At 46.8% G+C, this 20,601-nt stretch overlaps 1 protein-coding gene across 2 annotated transcripts in view; it reads left to right on the top strand.

Moving 5' to 3' along the window:
* NFRKB (nuclear factor related to kappaB binding protein) overlaps window positions 1–20,601 on the top strand; it is a 423,246-nt gene that overhangs the window by 250,324 nt on the left and 152,321 nt on the right. For both annotated transcript variants that reach the window (XM_069614148.1, XM_069614149.1), the window contains exons 11-12: window positions 9,977–10,085; window positions 19,756–19,882. In XM_069614148.1, coding sequence (XP_069470249.1) covers window positions 9,977–10,085; window positions 19,756–19,882 — 236 coding nt within the window. The remainder of the gene's footprint in view (window positions 1–9,976; window positions 10,086–19,755; window positions 19,883–20,601) is intronic.

Raw genomic sequence — 20,601 nt, forward strand, 5'->3', positions numbered from 1 at the left:
TCTCTGCCTTAATGCCAGTAAGACCTAGATTCTCCTCATTGGAACACCTGCTCCCTCCTTTCCTGTCACTCTCTGGCTGGCCTCCCTTGGCCCTCCTCCTGCTCCCACCTGTGAGGCTAAAAACCTCGGTCATCTTCGACTCCACACTCTCCTTCTCTCCTCAAATCTGACATCTCTAAGAAGTCACACTATCAGCTGCATCTCCTCAGAGGCATTCTTCCTTTCCTCTCCTTCCCCCAGAAGCTCACTGTCTCCAGAGCTCTGGTTCTCTCTAGGCTGGACTATTGCAACAGCCTCTTTCTAAATCTGCCTGCCTCTACTCTCCGCCCTCTGCAACTCATCCAAAACAGGACTGCGAGACTTGTCCTTGGCCTCAAACCCAGGGATCGTATCTCTCCAGGATTGAAATCTCTGCACTGGCTCCCAGTGTTTGCGAGGATTAAGTTCAAAACCATCTGCATTGTCCACATGGCCTTCTGTGGCCTGGGGCCTCTATACCTTCAACTCTCTTCCTAAATTTCTTCCTTCTCGAGCTCTTCGCTCCTCTGCCTCCAACTCCCTCAGGGCCAGTCGCTTCTCCATGCAACGAGTTGGTGGTAGATCTTTCTTTGGCTGGGACCTCCCACTGGAACAGCCTCAATGCCTCTCTGAAAATTGAGGAGAACCATCTCCGGTTCAGGAAGCACCTCAGGACCTTCTTCTTTGCTTCTGCTTTCTCTCCTCCTCTACCCTGCTAAACTCCTGGCTGAGACTGGAACTGCACTGGTTACCTGGCTACCCTCTGTTCTCTGGGCCAGGTCCCCTCCCTGCCAGTTGCACACCTGCACTGCCTCCCTGACAACCTTTGCACTCTGGGGCTGTTTCTGTATCCCTGCAGCCCCCTACCAGCACTTAACACCTGATGTCTGCACCTGCCACCAGCTGGCCTCACTTCTTATTTACTGTTTGTTTTTATTTACTGTTTTTCCTATGTACTGCACTTCCTCTCCCCCTCGCACTTTCCCTTCCCAACTCCCTGCACTTGTGCGATTTCAATGTCACTTGGCCTAGTAAGATCAATCTGTCTTCCCTCTGTTCCCCTCCCCTCTCTTGCCTCCTCGCACCTTGAAACACCTTTGTGTAGGTGCCTTATAAATGCCATATATCATATCATAACATTATTGTATAGGCTTTAAAAATTGGTTAAAGATTTTTTTTTGGGTCATGGGTGGTGATGATAGTGGTTGCCTGTATTTATTGTTACGGTACAATTGATTAAAGGTAATAAACAAAATAAAGCTGTTAAGTATTGACAGTTGAAAATGACTTATTATGGGGGACACTCCCTATTACATTTATGCAAGATATTACCGAGATACACACCCAAGATTAGGAAGTACCATGCCAAGTGGGTAAAAGGCACGGATGACAAAAGATTCATGCTGTGGCCTCAGGAAGGTTCGCTATCAAGAACAGTATTGCAACACATGACAACATACTTGCATGCTGCATTTACAGGGAAGAAGTTGCAGAAAAGATTAGCCATTTTAGAACTATGGAACATGTATCCGAGCTAGAAGGAAGACCCGCCTGAAAGGGAGTGAATGCTTAATCAGCATAAAGGGGAGGACACAGCACCCTTGGTTCCTCTTTCTTCTTCTGAAAACAGTACAGACACTGAGAACAGGGATTTTACCCTTTAAAGGAGTTAAAAGCAGTAGCGGGGTATGTTAATTCGACATACGTGCCCCTCGCTTATAATAGTGAGGACAACATGGAAGAGAGCAAAATATGTCAGCGTGCAATGAATATAAAGAGCGTGATGAAAGAAGCGATAGACCGATGGAGAAGGAAGCTAAGAGACAAAAAGAAGCGAAGCTCAAAGCCAAGGAAGTGACAATAGTGCCGAATGAGTGAATGGGAGGACAGATATTACTCAAATTAGACGGAAAGGGTATCGCCGATGTTGGAGAGAAGAGGAACGGGAAGGGGCGGGAAAGGAAGGAAAAGGAACGAGAAAGGGCATACAAAAAGAAGGAAAAAGAGGAAACAAAAGGAAGAACGAAGACGGTATGAAGAACAGAAGAAAGGAGAGAGGATGAGAAACGTGATGAAATGGAAAGACAGATTGAAAGAAAGTAGGTTGCAAAGTCGGTGAGAGGAAGAAGAGAAAAGGGAGATGAGATGAAGGGAAGATGAAATGAGGAGTAGGGGACAAAGGGATGATATAGATCACAACATTAATAGATGTATAGTACCTATTGAAGCATGAACGATGAGAAGAAGAGGGTAACAGCCCCGTAGGCAGCTGCAAGGGATACCGAGAATACAGATATGGGCTGATGAGCATGAGGCAGAAGGCATAGGGAAATTGGGATTGGGGATTTATATAGGCAAATGAGGAAGAAAGATGGTTATAAAACCAAAGGGAGCATCAAAGGATCTCAACCCAAGGAAACGGGAGAAAGATTGGATGACGTAATGATTGACGAGCATAGAACGTTGTCTTTAAGTAGACTAGATCTTGATGACGAGGGAAGGGATGACAGTCATACAAGTTGGGGTATAATGTCAGATGAAGAAAGGGTAGAAAACGAAAGCGAGCGAAGAGAAGGCGCATGTGGTTTTTCAATAGATCCAAGCGTAGAAAGAGGGGGTAAAGTGTTCGGATTTAGAAGACCCAAAAGAAAAAACACCAGAACTGACACCATATTCTGAACAACCACCAGCAGGGTTGCGCAGGGTCGCACAGTGCAGGGGATATATCCCCACCCTATGTAAGTAGATTAAGGTAATTGCCAGGACGGAGACGAACGGGAGGGACTAGCCTCACCTGGAAGACGAGAAGTGTAGGTGAGTAAGATTGTGGACCAGGATTTACACAATTCCCATTATTAGAGCAAGGAGGGGGACGACCACAAATGGACAAAGCTAATTTGATATGTAAATTACCGAGTTTGACTGCAGGTGCAGGAAAATGGATTTATGAGTTAGAAAGAATGACCAAGGGAAGGCCGTGGGCAGTGGATGATATAAAAGGCCTACTAGCAGCTATCCTAGGGGGAGAGCTGATGACATTTGGAGATGAGCCGGATATGAGAGTGTGACGGCGCAAAACACGACACAAAATGGCGTGCCATTTACCAATTGCAGAACAGATATATGGAGGGCACTTGGAGTACAATATCCTGATACATCAGACATGGGTGCGATTATGACGAGAATGGGTGAGGACTAAGATCCTGTTGCCTTTATTCAAGAGATTCAAGAACATTGACGCCTCAAGACGAGAGAACCGTGGGATAGAACTGTAGCATTATTTGATCATATTTTATGTCACAGACTGCCCAGGCCAGTACAACGGCAGATGAAGAAACAAGTAGGGATGGAAGCTAAGCCATGGCCAGAAATACAGATGACTATCGTACATCATTGTCGATTATTACAAGAGAATAAAAAGGAGAAAGCGGAGTGTAGAAAGCAGGAGGAAGCAAAGTTAGTTCAGAAACAATTGTCAACATTTGCTATAGAAGAGGCAGTGTTGACAAGTGGTGAAGGTGTGGCAATGCAGCCAAGCAATGTAGGGTATCCTATAGATCAAGGTGGGTAAAATGTTTGGCCAAGAGGTAGAGGGAACGGACCAAGAGGAAGAGGTGGATTTCAAATCCCTCAAGGGGAGGAGGATTTAATGGAGGGCAGCCGCAGAAATGTTGGAATTGTGGGAGAATAGGATATATGGCCCGAATGTGTACAAGTAGAGGGGGCATGTAGCAGAACTGGCAAGCTCCACGAGGTGGGATGGGCTATTCTCCACAGTATAAAACAGACCGACAGGAATACTATGCCCAAGAGAACACACAGAATCAGACACATGCACTTCAAATACAGCAAGCACAACAAGTTTTTTTGTTGCAATCACAAATGCCACAAGGGCAACCACAGCAAGCCCCTATGCAAACCAAAGTACAGACCCAACAAGCAATGGTGCCTCAAACGAATGCGAATACAGCTGCCTCACAAGCATCCACACCCAGGATAGGGAGTTTTACTGTGGTAGGAAGAAATCCGTTCACAGGTACAGGCTTGAAAGTATACCCACAATAGGAAAGCTCACTGAGCGACTTGGTGTGTTCAGTACGGTCAGTGACACCAGATTCCCAAGAGGACCCGAGGGTCAGGGTAATGATAGGAGGCAAGACATTTTTGTTTCTTGTACACACTGGAGCGACTTGTTACTGTGTTCAATAGGGAAAGTACTCAATGTCTGGCATTGCCATGAATGTGTAGGGATTCTCTGGGGCTATGAGCTTTGTTACTTTTACTGACGAATTACCAATCTCTATAGGAGAACAGTGTGTCTATGCCACTATTGTTTTCTCGGCAGGCACCAGTCAACAGGACATGACTTGATGACAAAATTAAACATGACGATATCTTTCAATGACAAAGGGATTGTGTATTCTACTCCAGGGATACATTACATGAATGTAAGGGAATTCATATTAGCTTTTACAGGCCAAAAAGCATAACAATGTCCCTTTTTAGATTCAGTAGTATTTTTGTATGGAGTCAATATTTTGTTGACACGGCTTCCTAAACTGGTAGGTGAATTGTTGAGAATACCTGAAGAATTTTTGGTTTAGGCCAGAAATACCTATTGATGAGGAAGGACAGGTTATCCCCTTAGAAGCAGCAGTGGTAGTAGAGGGAAGGGTGGTTGTTCATGGGACAGATGATGAGGGAAGAGGATGGATAGCAGTAATAGCTCTTGGTAAAGGATACAGACTAACACACTTGACAGATGAAGCATTGTTAAGAGATGATTATTCAGATGATGAATTAGTATTTTTCATAAGTATCACTTATTGGATTAAAGTTGAGAATGGAGAAAAACCACATAGAATGGCATTGGTGAAAAAGAAACCGCCTTTTTTTATAGGAAGTTTTATAAAAGGTGGCAAGCATCTTATGGACGAATAGTCAATATGACGTGAGTCTATTGAGTGGAGCAGGAGCAGTTCAAATTAAGCTTAAACCAGGAGCAATTGTGCCATGAACAAAACAGTATCCCATGCCCAGAGAGGAAGACAAAGGTATATTTTGAAAACATTTCTGCTTTTAGTACAGCAGGGAATATTGGTGCCATCAGAATCCCCATGTAACACGACAGTGTACCCAGTGAAGAAATCAACAGAGAGGTCGTGGGGATATATTCTACGCCCCCTAAACAATATTTTTGAAGCAGAGTTTCCTCTGGTTCTGAATCCAGCTACGATATTATGTCACATCCCAGTCAAAGCCAAATATTTTACAGTTATAGATTGAAAAAATGCCTTCTTTTCAATTTCCCTTTTTGAGGACTCACAAGATTTGACCTTGTCTTCAGATAGAAACCAGCGCTGGACACACACAAGATTACCTCAGGCGTACCGTGAGTCCCCCTCAATCTTTAATAGGGTCCTTCAGATGGACCTAGCCAATGTATAACTGGAGTACAATAATTCAGTACGTGGATGATATATTAGTGTACAGCGAGAGAGAAGAAAAATGCAGGTAAGATTCAGTTCAACTAATGACTATACTTACAGAGAAAGGATATAAAGTAGACCGAGAAGTTAGTGTTGTCGGGAAGAGGTCTTATACATAGGACAACTAATCTCTCAAGAAGGGAGAAAAGCGACACCTGGGAGAGCAGAAGCGATCATTAAAACTCCTACACCTGAGATGGTGGGGGGAAATGCAACCATTTTAGACCTATGTAATTATTGCAGGGCCTAGGTTTTTCATTACAGTACATGTATTCAACCACTTTTGAAAGGACTCAAGGAAGCAGATGGGTAAAAGTAAAATAACATGGACAGATAAGATCACTGAAGGATTTTAAGAATTAAAAAGGGCGATTTGTACAGCCCCGGTGTTAGGGATTCCAGATTATAATGAAGAATTGTATTTATTATCACATTCAATTAGAGTTAATGACAGCAGTCCTTACACAGAAGGGACATTATGACATGGACATAAACCATTAGCCTATTGTAGTGGGATTTTAGACCCAGTAATGAAAGGACATTATCCTTGTGAACAAGCGTTAGCTGCTGCTGCTTTCGCAATTGAAAAAGCTCCAAGTATTACAATGGGGTGTTCAATGACGTTATTCGTTGAGCATTCCTTATTTGTCATTTTAGAGAAACCGAACAGTACATTGACTACGCAAAGCACACCAGGGTGCAAACTGATTGTGTTCGAAACCCAGCAGTCAAAATTGTTAGATATAGAGTAGTGAATCCTGCAACATTTATAGTGGAACCAGTAGGGAAGGAGGACTATGGTACACGACTGCACAATGTATACTAAGTTCTATGATGACATTTCCCATGTTGGAGAAAATGCTCTCCGAGGGTGGGAAATTCTATTCATTGACGGTTCTTCAAAAATGTATCAAACGACAAGAGAAAGACATACGGATCGGCAGTAGTGAAGCTAGAAAGGAATGGTGAATTTGAAGAAGTGACAAGTACAAGACTGCCTTCACATTTTTCAGCACATGCTGCAGAATTGGAGGTGCTTATCGCTGCACTCCAGAGATATGAGGATGAGGAAGTGAGTGTACTCCGACTCCACCTATGTGACGTCAACCGTAAATGCAGGATTGTCAGTCACACTTGAAAAGGAGGGGCTTCCTCTGCGCAGATGGCACACCAGTGCAACATTCATCTCGATTGGATAAACTCAAGTCACTAAAGCTCCCATTGGCTATTGCTGTGGTGAAATGCACAGCCCATACTAAGAGGGCAGACATGATTTCTCGCTGTAACAAAGCCACAGATGTTGAAGCGAAAAGGGCAGCATATTTTCCAAATATTTCTGATTTTGAAGTGGAAAGTGTTAAGCAGATTTCAGGACGATGTACTATGGTGCAGGAGGGTTTTAATGTCCATTGTACAGTTAACTGAGTTACAAGGTTGAGCGCCACAAGAAGAACAGGACTTATGGAAGAGACGGGGATGTTCTTTATTCCCCCACTTGTAGACAGGATACCACTGAAAAGCCATTTATGCCTTTAGCACTATTAAAGGTGGCGCTGAAGCAGCTTCACTACCCGTGCGCACAACTAGGGAGAATCTTGCTGCCACAATTGCAGAAGATTGGTTTTCACCAAATCTATTAGAACACGTGGCACAGTTTATTGTCAACTGCATTGTATGCCAGAAATTCACAGCAGGGCACTACTTGCGAACATTGGGAGGAACAATTCCCAGACCCAGTAGTCTTTTCTACCGTCTACATATAGATTATGTGGATATGTTGCAAACATGCAATGGTTATAGATATGTTGGTGGTTGTGTCCCTTTTCCAGATGGATTGAGGCAGGTACGTGTACACACCCCGATGCCACATGTGCTGCCAAGTTTCTCATACGTGAGGTGTTTCCTAAATGGGGTTTGTGCGAAGTCCTGCGGTCTGATAATGGCCCACATTTTGCAAATTAATTATTTGAACAGTTAACTCTTCTATTAGGCATGAAGCACACGTTTTCATCTGCCTATCATCCATGGGCAAATCGTATTTGTGAAAGATTAAATGCACTACTTAAACAAAAGTATAGCTAAAATCAAGATAACCCTGAAGGGCTGGCTACATTGCCTACCCCTTGCTCTGTTTGCCTTGAGAAATCAGCCTGGCTCTGATCACCACTTGACTCATGAGTTGGTGACTGGACGCCATATGAGTTCCCCTTGCTCTTCTCACTCGAATAGAAACTGATGCCCACAGTGTAGCAAAAACATTAGGTGATATGCATGATTATTTAACAAATATGATCGCTAGTGTTTTTTATTTCACAGCAGATCAAAAAACGGAGGGAAGAGTCAAAGAAGATTGATGAAGACAGCCAAGCAGTTGATCCCATTAATTTGTTAAAACAACCTAGTTTGTGTCCAGGGGACCAAGTGCTTGTGAAAAGCTTTGTACGCACCTGGTCTATGCCCCGTTTTGGTGGACTGTACCTAGCAGAGGGGGTCATTCTCACCACAGTGAAACTCCCAGGAAGAAAAACGTGGCTGCACTTGAATGATGTAAAACTCTACAAAGGAGAGACTCGGCACCCGCTGACAGTGAAGCAAGAGAAGAGGTTCCACAGATGATGACGGGATCGGCTACCAAGAGCCACAACAATGATTCATCGAAATAGAGAAGTTTCAAACTTTCAGCTATTCCCAGGATTGCAGGGAAATAAACTTTGCAGCAATTCCAGGATAATTCCAGTTAGGACAAAGAGACTGCGCTGGAAATAAGCCACAGAGCTTGCACACAACACTTTGTTACCTATAACAATAAGGTTGCACACTTCTGTATGCTGTTGTTACCTACACTCTTGGGTCTTACCCAGCTTTGGTGAGGCGACACGTTGATATTGTCAAATTTTGGGGAAATCCTAAAAACAGTTTTATTTTTTTCAGGTTATCATTGCAATCATTTTACAATTTCTATTATAAAGAGGGTGGTTTATAAAAGTGCCAAAATTAAAGAGAATGGACATTTTCCAAGTTATTAGAGATGCACTGCTAGCTAGAAGATTGATACGTTTATTTAGAATATTTATGGTAACCTGATTCTGTACAATGATCTGTCTTTTATTCCTTATCATGGCATTTCGTCAAATAATGATCAATAATACAGATGAAGTATTGAGCAATGAGGCATCTATTTTTATCCCTAACAAAAGCACAAGTGATATTTTCCCTGATATTTCCAAACAAATTGCCCGACTTAAGAGGGTGCTGGGGGAAGATCATGAGGGTATAAATACATACCTTGATAATTCAGCCCATTTAAAGAATAACACTGTATCGGCACATGAAGGAGGTGGGGAAGATAATGCCAGATGAGAGCTGCTATGTGTGTTCTCTCATCCCTTATGTCAGCCAGAACATTTATTGTCTTGAGAAATACCTGTATATGATGCGAAGTGCCTCCGCCATCTAGCAGCGTGCACACCAAGAGGACAATTTGAAGGAAGGTGGGCAACCCTATGATGGAGGTTGAGAAAGACATTCCCAAATGAAGATGAATACATAAAACACAGAAAATGAAAAAAAGACCTATTCTGGAAAACTTGAATGCTCATAATATACTCATTCAATGGGTTGACTGGAGACCAGATGAGGATTAGTGAGCAAAAGAGACTGGGTTGTGCCGACACATGGGAAATGCCAGGATTGCTAGGATGCTGGGAGAGGCCTCACCTATTAGAATATGGACGCGTAGCAACTAGCACAGGATGGGAAGATGGAATGCTAGCATGCAGTGCACACTTATTGATGACAGCTCTAGTACAGATAGTGCAAATAGTGAATGATTGATGCCTGAAAGCATGGGCCAAGTATTCGAAATGAACATGGGTTGAGAATTGAGCAGGACCTGTATCCTTATTGCCCATGAAGAATACAACATTGTTTCAGAAACAAGGGTTTGACCAAACTTGGAGAAAACAAATAATGCATGCAAATAATTGATGTACCAGGAATGAATGGAGGAACTGCTGTTTGAATGGATCACTATTGGACTTGTGGATCCAAAGCCTATATGCAGCTGGGGAGAAATATGCTCTATAGTGATCATACATATTCCTGCATTGGTGAGTCTCCAAAGCGATCTCCATATCCAGGACTTTCCTAAGATGGATGCACTCCAAAGAAAGAAGAGGTCACTTAACCTCATCCGACTGAAGAGAGAGAATGATTTCTCAGCAAAATTAATAAAGCCTATCATGACATTCCAGCTGAACATACAATGTTCAATGGAACAGCAGTAATATTTACAGCCATATTCATGCCCAAAATGCTTCCCCAGCTACCAGTCTATTGAACGGCCTATTCGATTAATTGGTGATATGATTTCTTTGGCTTGTAGGAGGAGACTTGATTGATATATTTACTGCATTCCTTGTTTCTTGCTTGCTTTGAAACCATACCTTTTGATTTGTCTATCTTTACAGACCAATGGAGGATGTGAAGCCAGCCTTGGCATTTAATGAAATCTCTGCCAACTTCTTCTGCCTCCTCTTGGACATCCTGCTTCTTGAAGGGCCCTCGAGTCTTCCGCTGGTAGGTTGTTCTGCTGTCCTTGATTGGCTTTACATTCTCTAACGGGACTGACCAGTTGTTTGACCTAGTCTTTGATGCTGGACACACTACTATGTGGTCTTTGTTGGGGATAATTCTCAGAAATGTGTTAATTCCCTTCTACCTTAAAGACCCCCAGCTCTTTTTACTGGACTTACAGGACTTTTCATTTTTATCCTGGAGAGAGAGATCTTTCCCACCCACTGTCATGTATTTTTCTTAAATTTGAACACTGTGGTTCTTTTGGTTTTGGAGTCTGACGAACTTCATAGGCATCATCCTTTTACATTGTGACACACAGCACCTTCAGTGCAGTGGCACAGGGAAGACTTTGATTACTCAAAGGTTAAAATAGCTTCTCTTGGTTAAACTACTGTTTCCAAGAGCAGTAAAGTGAAATTGCCTTTACTTTTTGTAACTTTGTAGAGCCAGCACACACTATTTTACATGTTTGTTTCTTGAGTTTATATAGCGCCTTTCTCCAAAGCGCTTTACAGAATAACAGTACACGAGAAAGAAGCATATTTACAAACTCGAAACAAACTAGTCGTACAGTATATGGAACAATTAACTCAAGAGGAGGCGGGGGGGCAGTCCACAGGTGAACTTAACACCCTTAGGTGGCTACAGCTTCCTGTATGAGGTCATCGGGATGGGGGGAAGGAGGGAGGGGAAGGGATGGATAGGGATGGGGGGAGCAGTAAGGAAGGAGAGTCGGAGGGGGATGGCAGGGGAGTGGTGAAGAAGGGCTTTCAGGGAGGAGCGGACAGATGGGTAGGAGGGGAGGGGAGCGGATAGAGAAGGGTAGGAGGTTCCAGTGGAGGGGGCCCAAGAGTTGGAAACATGAGGAGGCACAAGGGGCGGGGGTACAGTGAGAAGGAGTAGGTCAGCTAAGCGGAGAGCGCGGGAGGGAGAGTAGAATGAGGGGAGGGGGGAAAGATAAGGGGGGGGGCTAGGTCATGGAGAGATTTGTAGACAAGGCAGAGGAATTGAAATTTCAATTAAGAGGAATGGGAGCCAGCCAAGTTGGGAGAGTGAGGTAGAGATAGTCTTGAGAGCCGAGGAGACGGAGTGCGGATAGAGCAGTGGTAAATGGATTTTAGGGGAGTCAGGTGAGAAGTAGGGATGCCAAAGAGAAGAGAAGAGGGGAGCAGTAGAAAAGGCGGGAGAAAATAAGGGAGGAGATTAGGAGTTTAGAAGCGTGAAAGGTGAGGGAGGGGCGGATCTTGCGGATGTTGAAGAGGTGTTGCTGACAGGCACGAGAGGTTAGAGAGATGTGGGTGGAGAAGGAGAGAGAGGAGTCGATGTGGAGGCCAAGGTTGTGGGCATGGGTGGAGACGGGGAGATTGGAAGTGGGGAAGTGGATGAAAGGAGGAGGGGAGGGTGAGAGAGTGTTGGGGAAGAAAAACACTTCAGTCTTGTCAGAATTGAGGGAAAGAAAGTGGGATGACATCCAGTTTTTTATGGCCGTGAGGCAGGAAGAGAGAATGTGGTGCAGGTCGGAGGTGAAGGAGAGAAAGAGTTGGGTATTGTCCACGTAGAAGTGGTGGTAGATGCCAAAAGAAGAGATGACTGGAGCGAGAAGGGAGGTATAGAGAGAGAGAGAGAAGAGGAAAGGTCAGAGTACAGATCCCTGGGGAACGCCATAGTTCAGGGGGAAATTGGAGGAGGTGCGGCCACTCCAGGAGACAGTAAAGGAACGGTTGGAGAGGTAAGAGAGGAGCCAGGAGAGGACAGAGCCTTTGAAGCCAAGGGAGGGCAGAGTGCTAAGAAGTAAGGGGTGATCAACAGTGTCCAAGGCTGCAGAGAGGTCAAGGAGGATGAGGATAGAGGATTGCTTAGCGTGGCGAGTGGTGAGGAGAGAGTTCAGTACATATGTGAGAGCAGTTTCAGTGGAGTGTTAAGGGCGAAAGCCAGATTGAGACGAGGGGAGGAGGGATATTGAGAGGAGACGAAAGCAGAGAGTTGAGAGTATGCAAAGCGCTCGAGGAGCTTTGAGAGGAAGGGGAGAAGGGAGATTGGTCTGAAGTTAGAGGTAAGAGGGCTAGCAGAAGGTTTCTTCAGGATAGGGATGATGGTGGCGTGTTTGAAAGCTGATGGAAAGGTAGCAGAGGAGTAATAGGTGTTAAAGTGGTTAGGTAGGGGATGAGGAGAGGGTAGACTTTGGGGATGATGGAGGTGGGGATAGGATCAGAAGGGGCAGCGGTGGAATGAGTTTTGGACAGGAGGCGGGAGACGCATGCTGGGGTGATAGGAGAGAAGGTGGACATGTTAGCAGAGGTGGAGGAGAGGAGGGGGAAGGAGGGGAGAAAGTAGGGGAGGAGAGGATGTTTTGGCAGAGAGAGAATTTTGGATGAGAAAATGTTGGCGAAGTCAGAGGGAGAGAGCTCGTGGAAGGGTCTGGAGTGGGAGGGGAAAGAAGGCGAGAGGGTTTGGAAGATAGGCGGGGGTGAGAAATCTGTGAGTGGAGGAGGTTGGATTAGTAGAAGCGCTTGGCAGATGTGAGGCAGGAGTTAGAGTGATATAAAAAGTAAGAGGACTGATTAGTCCGAGAAGGGGATTTGAGCCAGCGTCGTTCAAGGCGACGCATGGACAGAAGGTGAGAGGAGAGCCAAGGTTGGGAAGGTTTGCGAGCGGGTGAGAAGGGAGTGAGAGGATAGAGTAGGTCAAGACTGGAGGATAAGGAGGAGGAAAGTGAGTCGTCGGGTGAGAGAGATGAGAAGTCCGAGAGAGGGGGGAAGGGAGGAAGAACAGGAGTCAAGGAAGAGAGAAGGGTTGAAGTTGCGGAGATCACGATGAAAGAAGGAGGGAGCTGAGGGAGAGGGGGTTGACAAAGAGGAGGGGAGGAGTAAGGGAGAAGGAGAGTAAGGTGTGGTCGGAGAGATAGTTGGGGAGGGACGAGACGGAGGAAGAGTGAGATGAGAAAAAGATGAGATTGAGGGTGGAGCCAGAGGAGTGGGTTGGGGGGTGTAGGAAGGGGGGGAGAGGAGGTAAGAGTCAAGTAAAGAGTGGAGAGGGGGAGGTTAAAGTCGCTGAGGACAGAGAGAGGAGTGGGGGGGAGAAATTTGAGAGAAAAGATGGTCTAGGTCTTCATAGAAGGAAGAGAGGGGGCCGGGAGGTCTCTAAATGATCAAGAAGGATATCGCGTGAGGATAAGTAAAGGATTTGAAATAAAATTCAAAGGAGGAGAAGATGGGGAGGGATGAGGGCGGAGATGAGGAAAGACATTTAGGGTGAAAGAGGAGACCGCCGCCGCCTCCTCAACCAGAGGGGCGTGGGACATGAAAGGAGGAGGAAGAGGGGTGGAGAGAGAAGCAGGAACAGTGGAATTGAAGGGAGGAATCCATGTCTCTGTGATACAAAGGAAGTGAAGGTTGAGTCGCAAGAACAGGTCAAGGACTGCAGTGGCTTTGTTGCAGATGGATCGGGCATTCCAGAGGCCAATGCTGAAGATACTGGAGGGATTGGTAGTGGGGAGGTGGATAAGATTAGATTGAGAAGGGATTATGCTAGGCAGAGGGAGGTGAGGGGGGAAAAGGGGGCATGAGGGTGAGTGGAAGGTGAAGGAAGAGGAGGAGGTTGATGGAGGGAAGCCAGAGGAGGGAAAGGTAGGAAAAGGGCATGACAGGAAGGGGGTTCAGAGAGTAAGTGTAGGTGGCCACACAGTGGAGTGCCCACAGTTGGAGTGGGTGTCAGGAACTGTTGTAGGTTCAGTGGAGGGGCGAGGGGGGGGGAGAGGTTTTAGAGAGGAGGGATTGGGAGTCACAACAGCAGAGAGGGAGTCCAGGCAGAGGAGTGAAGGTTGCAGAAGCAGAGTGGTTGAGGGCGGGTTGGTGAGGGGGGAAGGGAGATCAGCTGCAATCAGAGAGTCAGGCAGGACGATCGTCACAGTAGGTCTGTGGTGAGGGGGGGTGAAGTGGCACGTTCGTGATGAGGTTACAGACCGTTGCAACAGAGCGCAGGAGGGCTGTTCCAGGTGGAAGTTGGAGTGGGGGTGATGTTAGGTGCAGTCAGCTGGTAGTGGAAGCATCAACAGGGGCATCTTACAGCCTGGAGTTGAGGTGGTGCCGTAATACTCGTCTGGGAGTGGGCGTCAGGCTCTGCTTGGTTCCTCATGTGCTGGGTACCGGGCTGGAGTGAGTGAGTGGGTGGGTGGGTAGAAGAGGGGAGCTCTGCACCCGGAGGTGGCCGCAGTGGAGGCAGCGGCGAGATGGTTGTGGGGCGCCGTGGCAGTGGGCCCGTCAGTGGACCCTGTCCTCGGGGCTGTGCTGGGAGCAGCTCTCGGAGATGGCTGCAGTGGGGGCAAAGGTGTGCGCGCTGGGCGAGATGGTAGTGAAGGCACCTCAGTTCCCAGAGAGGCCGTCTGTGCAGCTCACAGTGCGGTGATTGCAATGGTGGCAAGGGTGCACGCGGCAGGTGCGTTGGCAGGCGTGTTGGCAGGTAGGGTCTCGGCTGCGGGCTGCAGAGACGGTCGTCAGCAAGCAAGGAAATCTGGTGCGGAGACCCTGGAGGGGTCCTTGGGAGTCACTGGAGGAGGAGCAGCAGAAGGCCCCACTAGTGGTGCTCAGGTATATGATTAGACCGATGGTACGGCTGTAGGTGCAAAGCCGGGCCGGAGACACCCGGAAACTCACCCAGTGAGTGGCTCTGCAGCTGGCTGCCTAAGTTGGTGGCCGCCAAGCAAAGAAATCCGGTGCAGAGACCCTGGAGGAGTCTGTGGATGTCCACGGAGGAGGAGCAGCAGAAGGCCCTGGTGTTGGCGCTTAGGGCATAGATCAGTTCAACTTAGGCCGATGGTACGGCTGCCAGTGCGGTGTCGGAGCCGGACAGAGCTGTGGATGCAGCACCAGGCAGTGTCATGATGCCTACCCCCGGGGATCTAGAATCAAATCCAGCAGCCCCGGAAGCAGGCATCAAGTTATTCCAAGCAAGCCCAACAACCCCCGTAGGGGCCATTTGGGTGCAGTCCTGGCATCTATGGCGCCAGGCTCATATGGAGAGTCAGTCCTGGCGCCAGGCTCATAGATTAAAACTTGCCTGATTCAGACCATGCTGCAGAGCTCCAAGCCAGAAGAGGCTTGGAAGGACTACTTTACCTAGGGACTATTTTACTCGGGTGGGGTCGGGGAGGAATACTTACCTGGGACTACTTTGGAGGCTATTTAAACCACGCCCGAAGAGCAGCACACGCTTCGCGTTATTCTGCATCCAGCAGTGTAACGCTCACTGTGCCTGCAAGTCTGCATCCAGTCTTCTGCCACGACCGCTTCGAGTCTGGAGCTCCTAGAAAAAGGGAGAAAGAAGGAGAAAAGGTTAGAACAAGAGAAATACTTTGATCCTTACCGGAATTCCCGATCCACCACACCTTCGAGCTGGAAGAAAGAAGTTATTTTATGCGCGTCACCTCGCCTGCTGCAGCGCCGCGCTGAACTCACCGGCCTTCGCAGCATCTTCACTATTCACCGCATCCTCTGCATGTTCCCGCCACACTCCGGCACCTAAGAGGAACACAAGAACAGCAAGGTGAGCCAAGGGAATAAACAGAGGCAATATTAGTTACCCCCCCATAGACTTACCTGATTTTACCGCCGGGGGTACTATTCCTCTTCACGGGTTGGCGCAGCTTCCACCGCATCTTCGCCGTACCCCGGCCCCTAAGGGGAAACAAAAGGACAGCAAGATGAAACAAAGGGACAAACAAGGGGAATCCTCCTTACCACAATAGACTTGCCTAATTTTACCGCCGGAGGCATTATTCCCCGAGACTTTATAATTTCTCTCAGCACCTGAATAAGGGAGAAAGCAACAGGTTACATACTGACATTATTTTATCGAACTGTGTTGGATAATACAAATCATTACCTGAATGTTAACGGTTGCCACGAGGAACTCTTCGCTAGGGTCAAGCTGCAACCTGCAAGGAATCGGACAAGAGTGAAAGTCAGACATTTGAACTCTTACAAACTATATACCTACGGCGTCTTGCCGGAAATCTCGGAGTCAATATTGTTCTGGAACTCACCTATTCCTTCGAACCAGTGAAGCAACTGGTTATCTATGCGCCCCTGCGCTCAATGCAAGATGGAGAGCTCATCTTTCCAAACCATCAGGTGAGACTATTAAGAGGAGACATTAAAGGTGATCAGTGGGAGAACAGCGAGGGGGGGGGGGTTAACTCTCAACTCCACGGGTGGTTAATTCCCTTTCTCCATTTGCAGAAGAATACTCCTACGGGCCAAGCAAACGAAGCTAGGTGGGCCAGTCCAATCTGTCATCTCGGCACTACGCATCACATTGGTGGAGACCGCAGCTGTCCAGTTCAGATCGACACCCCTGTGGGAGCCAGGTGAGCGTAACAGGCAGGCGCCCCCGGTTAGTCTCAGGGAGCCCTGTGCAACGCAGTCACTTTCGCCTTCGGAGCTCCCGCTCGCAGGAGGGTGGGAAGGGGCCTACTGCAGAGGCCAGTGAAGAGATGAAGTGTATGGAGGGTCCGGTTCGGGCTGATATTTGGACCAATGGAGCTCCAAGGGTTCTTGGTGGAGGTGGTAGAAGCGGATTTCAGAAAATGGTAGTATATACTGCAAACGCTAGGATTGTTTCAGCCTGAGATGAGGAGACGATGGGTCAGGAACCTGAGCTTCTGTTCCCCCTGGTGGTTAATGCATAGAATGCTGGAGGGGTTACTTAGTATCCCTTTTTGTCTACTTTCTTTTGTAACCTTTGTATGCTACCCTTTCTAAAATTAATGGCCGGTGGCAGTGGTTTACTTTTTCCTAACATTGTGTGTTTTTACCACGGGCTGCAACTGCAGCTGCAGTAAAGCACCCATGGGTGCCCATTTTGTCAAAATGGCCCTGGTCTTCTTTTTTCCCCATTTCTTGTCGGAAAGGTCCTTCTTGAGATTTACTGTGCGCCAAACCAGGTTTGGTCCCTTTGTTTTCTTTAGCGGGGTTCACTGCTGAAGCACGCTTCTGGCTCCAGCGTGTCTGGCAGGGCAGGAAGTGAGGGAGGTGCCCAAAACTCCCTGTGCTTAGTCTCCTTGGTTACAGGAATGCACCCAAAGGTGATTGGCTGGCTGGCTGTCATTGGCTGGCTGGCTGTCCTTGGAGGACATCCACGCTGCTGTGTGACTGACTGGGAGAAACCTGCATAAAAGGTGAGGTTGTTTAGACAGAAGGCAGAGTCGACCACTGGACGAAGGAATCCGAAGAAGAACTTGGAAGAGACGCTTGCTGCAACTCCTGGACCGTGGGTTTGCCCAGCGAAGCCCTGATGCAGTGCTGAAGCTCTGAATTCGCCTCGACTAGAGAAGCCCTGCAAAGGACGACTTCTCCCATTGGATTGGTGGGACCAATCGACCCCAAGACGATCTCATCTGGAAATCTTCTCGGAGCTGGCTGTATTTTCATTGCTGATGCAGGAACCGATTGCCAGGTGGAGGAACACCAGAATCGATGTATCGTTTTTAAGTCCGACCCGAGCTCCAGGAAGATCCTCCGGGACTCCCTGGAAGTTTGGACTAACCAAGCCTGAGCCACCTCAACAGAGTGCTGGACCCCAGAAGCAAGGAAAGTCCACAAGGTATCCGAGAACCGCGGTGGTGCTATTCGCGAGAAGCTGAAACCGTGAAGTGCTGCTGATCTGAAGTTTGCCCATTGATGCCGCCGACCTTCGAATCGTAGTGCAGGAGTCCCCAGACGTCCTCCCTCTTGTCCCCATGACTGAGGCCCAGGAACAACATTATCTGCCATGCTACAACAGGAACAGAAGCCAGCTGGAGCTAATTTCTTCAGACCTAAGGTTCTGTAAACCTCTTGTTGTGTAGCATTGCTACCTCTCAGTTGAAGCTTGCATTTGCTGCCTTTTGCAGAGTTGCTTGCAGCTTTGCCCATCACACGCCTCCTGGCTTGTGGCTGTCCTGGCTCCCTGAAGACTCTTCTTACCTCTGACTTTGTGTTTTGATCTGTCCCTCCAAAAGGTCACACGTTCTATAACTTGTGTAGCTGGGAAAGGGTTAATCTACGTTGCATTGGGGGGTCTAAAAAGTGCTTACCTGTTTGAGAAACTTGTTAACCATTGTTTTCTCCCCGAACCTTTTCCTTTTGACACCCAACTCAATATTGCTCTTAATGTACCAGTGATATATCAATGTCCACAGTGTCCTAGTTATTTAAGTCACCTCTGGGTGTAGGAAGTGTCTGTGTGCCATCCTAAATGGGTATCTACCGATTTATTGAAACTGACGGTGTGTATTTTTGAAGTATATTTAAGTTAAATATGTGCTCCCTTCTAAAGAAGACTTATCCAAACTGACTTAAATTAATAAATCATTGTTTAATCAAGAAACCTTGAGTGCAATTGTTATTTGGATACTTGTCACTGTGAACCTCTGTTACAAATCTACAGCTCACATTGACCCCTCTTGAGATACGCCTGGCTGCTCAGTCACTCTACCAACTTCTCTAGTACATGTTTATACCAAATGTTGGGTTAACTCTTGCCAAGAGGACAAGGCTGATGAAGTCTCCCACAGGGTACTGCATACAATCTTGCCTAACAGTATTTATGAAGAAAGAAGTTTCATGCTGCTAGCCTGAACTCACTACCTAGTCTGTATTCACAGAGTAGAAAAGATGATCCTCTGATTGTGCTTTATGCTGTGACATCATGCTTTGCCATGTTTATGATGCATGCGCAGATGGTGCTGGTAGAAGCTGCACGAGACCCTGCTAGATAGCGTCACTAATATTTAATTTCATTGCGCAAAGGACATTCTGTCACAGGTTGTATTTTGTGCCCTTATAAGCCATTGAATATTTGACCCACTTGTTTGGGACCTACTTTTTACTCTAATATCCCATAAGTCTGGTCCATGGCACGGATGGTGGAATGGGACCCCCCACTCCACGAATACAGGTGAAGGGGCTTTGTACTCCTTACATCTATAAACATGTGGTCAGGGTACACATACATCATAGGGGAGAGGTTTGCATGCAATGCTTATAGGCAACACCCCTACAAGCTCCCCCCCCTCCCCACACCACCCCGCAGACCACCCCCCGGCGTTCATTGGTCTGGTAGGAAGGAAAATAAATCTTGCACAGGAAAATCTCCTACTATGGCCGTCCTTACCATAAGCCATCTTCTTATTCATTTTCAATGAGTTGAGTTGTTGTATTTTGATGGATATTGTGACGATTATGAGCGCTAAATTTAAAATTGTTTACTTTCATAGTTTGACTATTGAAGGGTTTTTTGGGTAGAGGTGCCCGTTTCCAGCATCTAGAACAAATTGCTTAGTTGAGAGCTTTGGGTTTTGTTCTGCTACAAACTGTGAGCTCCAAGTACAGCATGTATGAGAATTGCTGATCGGATTCCGTTTGGTATCACTAGTACGTTAGATGGTGGTGGGAGTGTGTGTTTGTTTTTTCTTTTTTTTTTTAAACAAAGCTTTCCCAAGTCCCAGTATGCTCTTGAGTGTGCTTGTGTGGATTGTCTGCTGTCATCAGCCCCCCTGTGTGTCGGCCATCTTGAAATGCCATTTGAGAGCCGCTGCTGCCCTGTGTTGAGTAAAAGGGACAGCTGTAGAATCAGTGACTGTTCTCCTTAATTTGTGGAATGCTCTGACCGGATTGGATATTTACATTTTCAGCTGGAAGACCGGGTTTTGGAATGGCAGTCCTCTCCTGCTAGCACCTTAAACCTCTGGTTCTCCTCCGCGCCAAATTGGTGTGAACTGGTGCATCCTGCCCTGCTTTACCTCACTGGGGAAAGGAAAGGTAAGATTCTGCAGAAGGATGCATTCTTCTACCTTGTGGAGAGAAAACCTTGTTGTCTGGTTACTTCCAACACTTCTTCAATGTTCCTTTTTCTGTGTTCATGTATTTGCTCTTCTTTATCGTACTCTTCGTTCTGGTTTCCCTGACCATCCATGTTCAGTGTTTCTGGAGTTCTTCCTCCTCTTCACCCCCGCCTCTCTCCTCTCGTATAATGTATAGCGCATATCACCAGCGCCATTGTCCGTTTTCCGAGCCCTTGCAACCAGATTATTGAACAGTTTAGTGGTGATATGTTCTTTGTATAGATAGAAGAAAAAATAACTGGCGTGCAAAAAAAGCTGCCGGCAGCCAGACCCTTACACAAGACTCAATCCAAAAGAACTTAAACTTGTGTCTAGTATTAGAATATAACTGGCCAATCGATAGTGAAGGGAGCGTAGACGGAGAATAAGGCCTCAGGTGCCAACCTCTGGCCCTGGCTTACAGCCCATGTTTGGAACTAGCAGAAGAAAAAGACAGGACTCCTATCTCCTGTGAGTAGGACTTGGGAGGATCCAATACAATGCAGAAAACGCCCAAGGACAAGACTGGAAAAGATGAGCTATTGCTAACCAAATGGCAGGAATACTGACCCAAACGAGGAACTTTCTTACATAGTTAAGGTGAATATTGTAAAAACAAAGGTCCCAGATTTCTAAAATTGCTCTGAGTGGCAGTTT

This window comes from Ambystoma mexicanum, chromosome 9 (assembly GCF_040938575.1).
Source record: "Ambystoma mexicanum isolate Mex_15411 chromosome 9, UKY_AmexF1_1, whole genome shotgun sequence".
NCBI lineage: Eukaryota > Metazoa > Chordata > Amphibia > Caudata > Ambystomatidae > Ambystoma > Ambystoma mexicanum.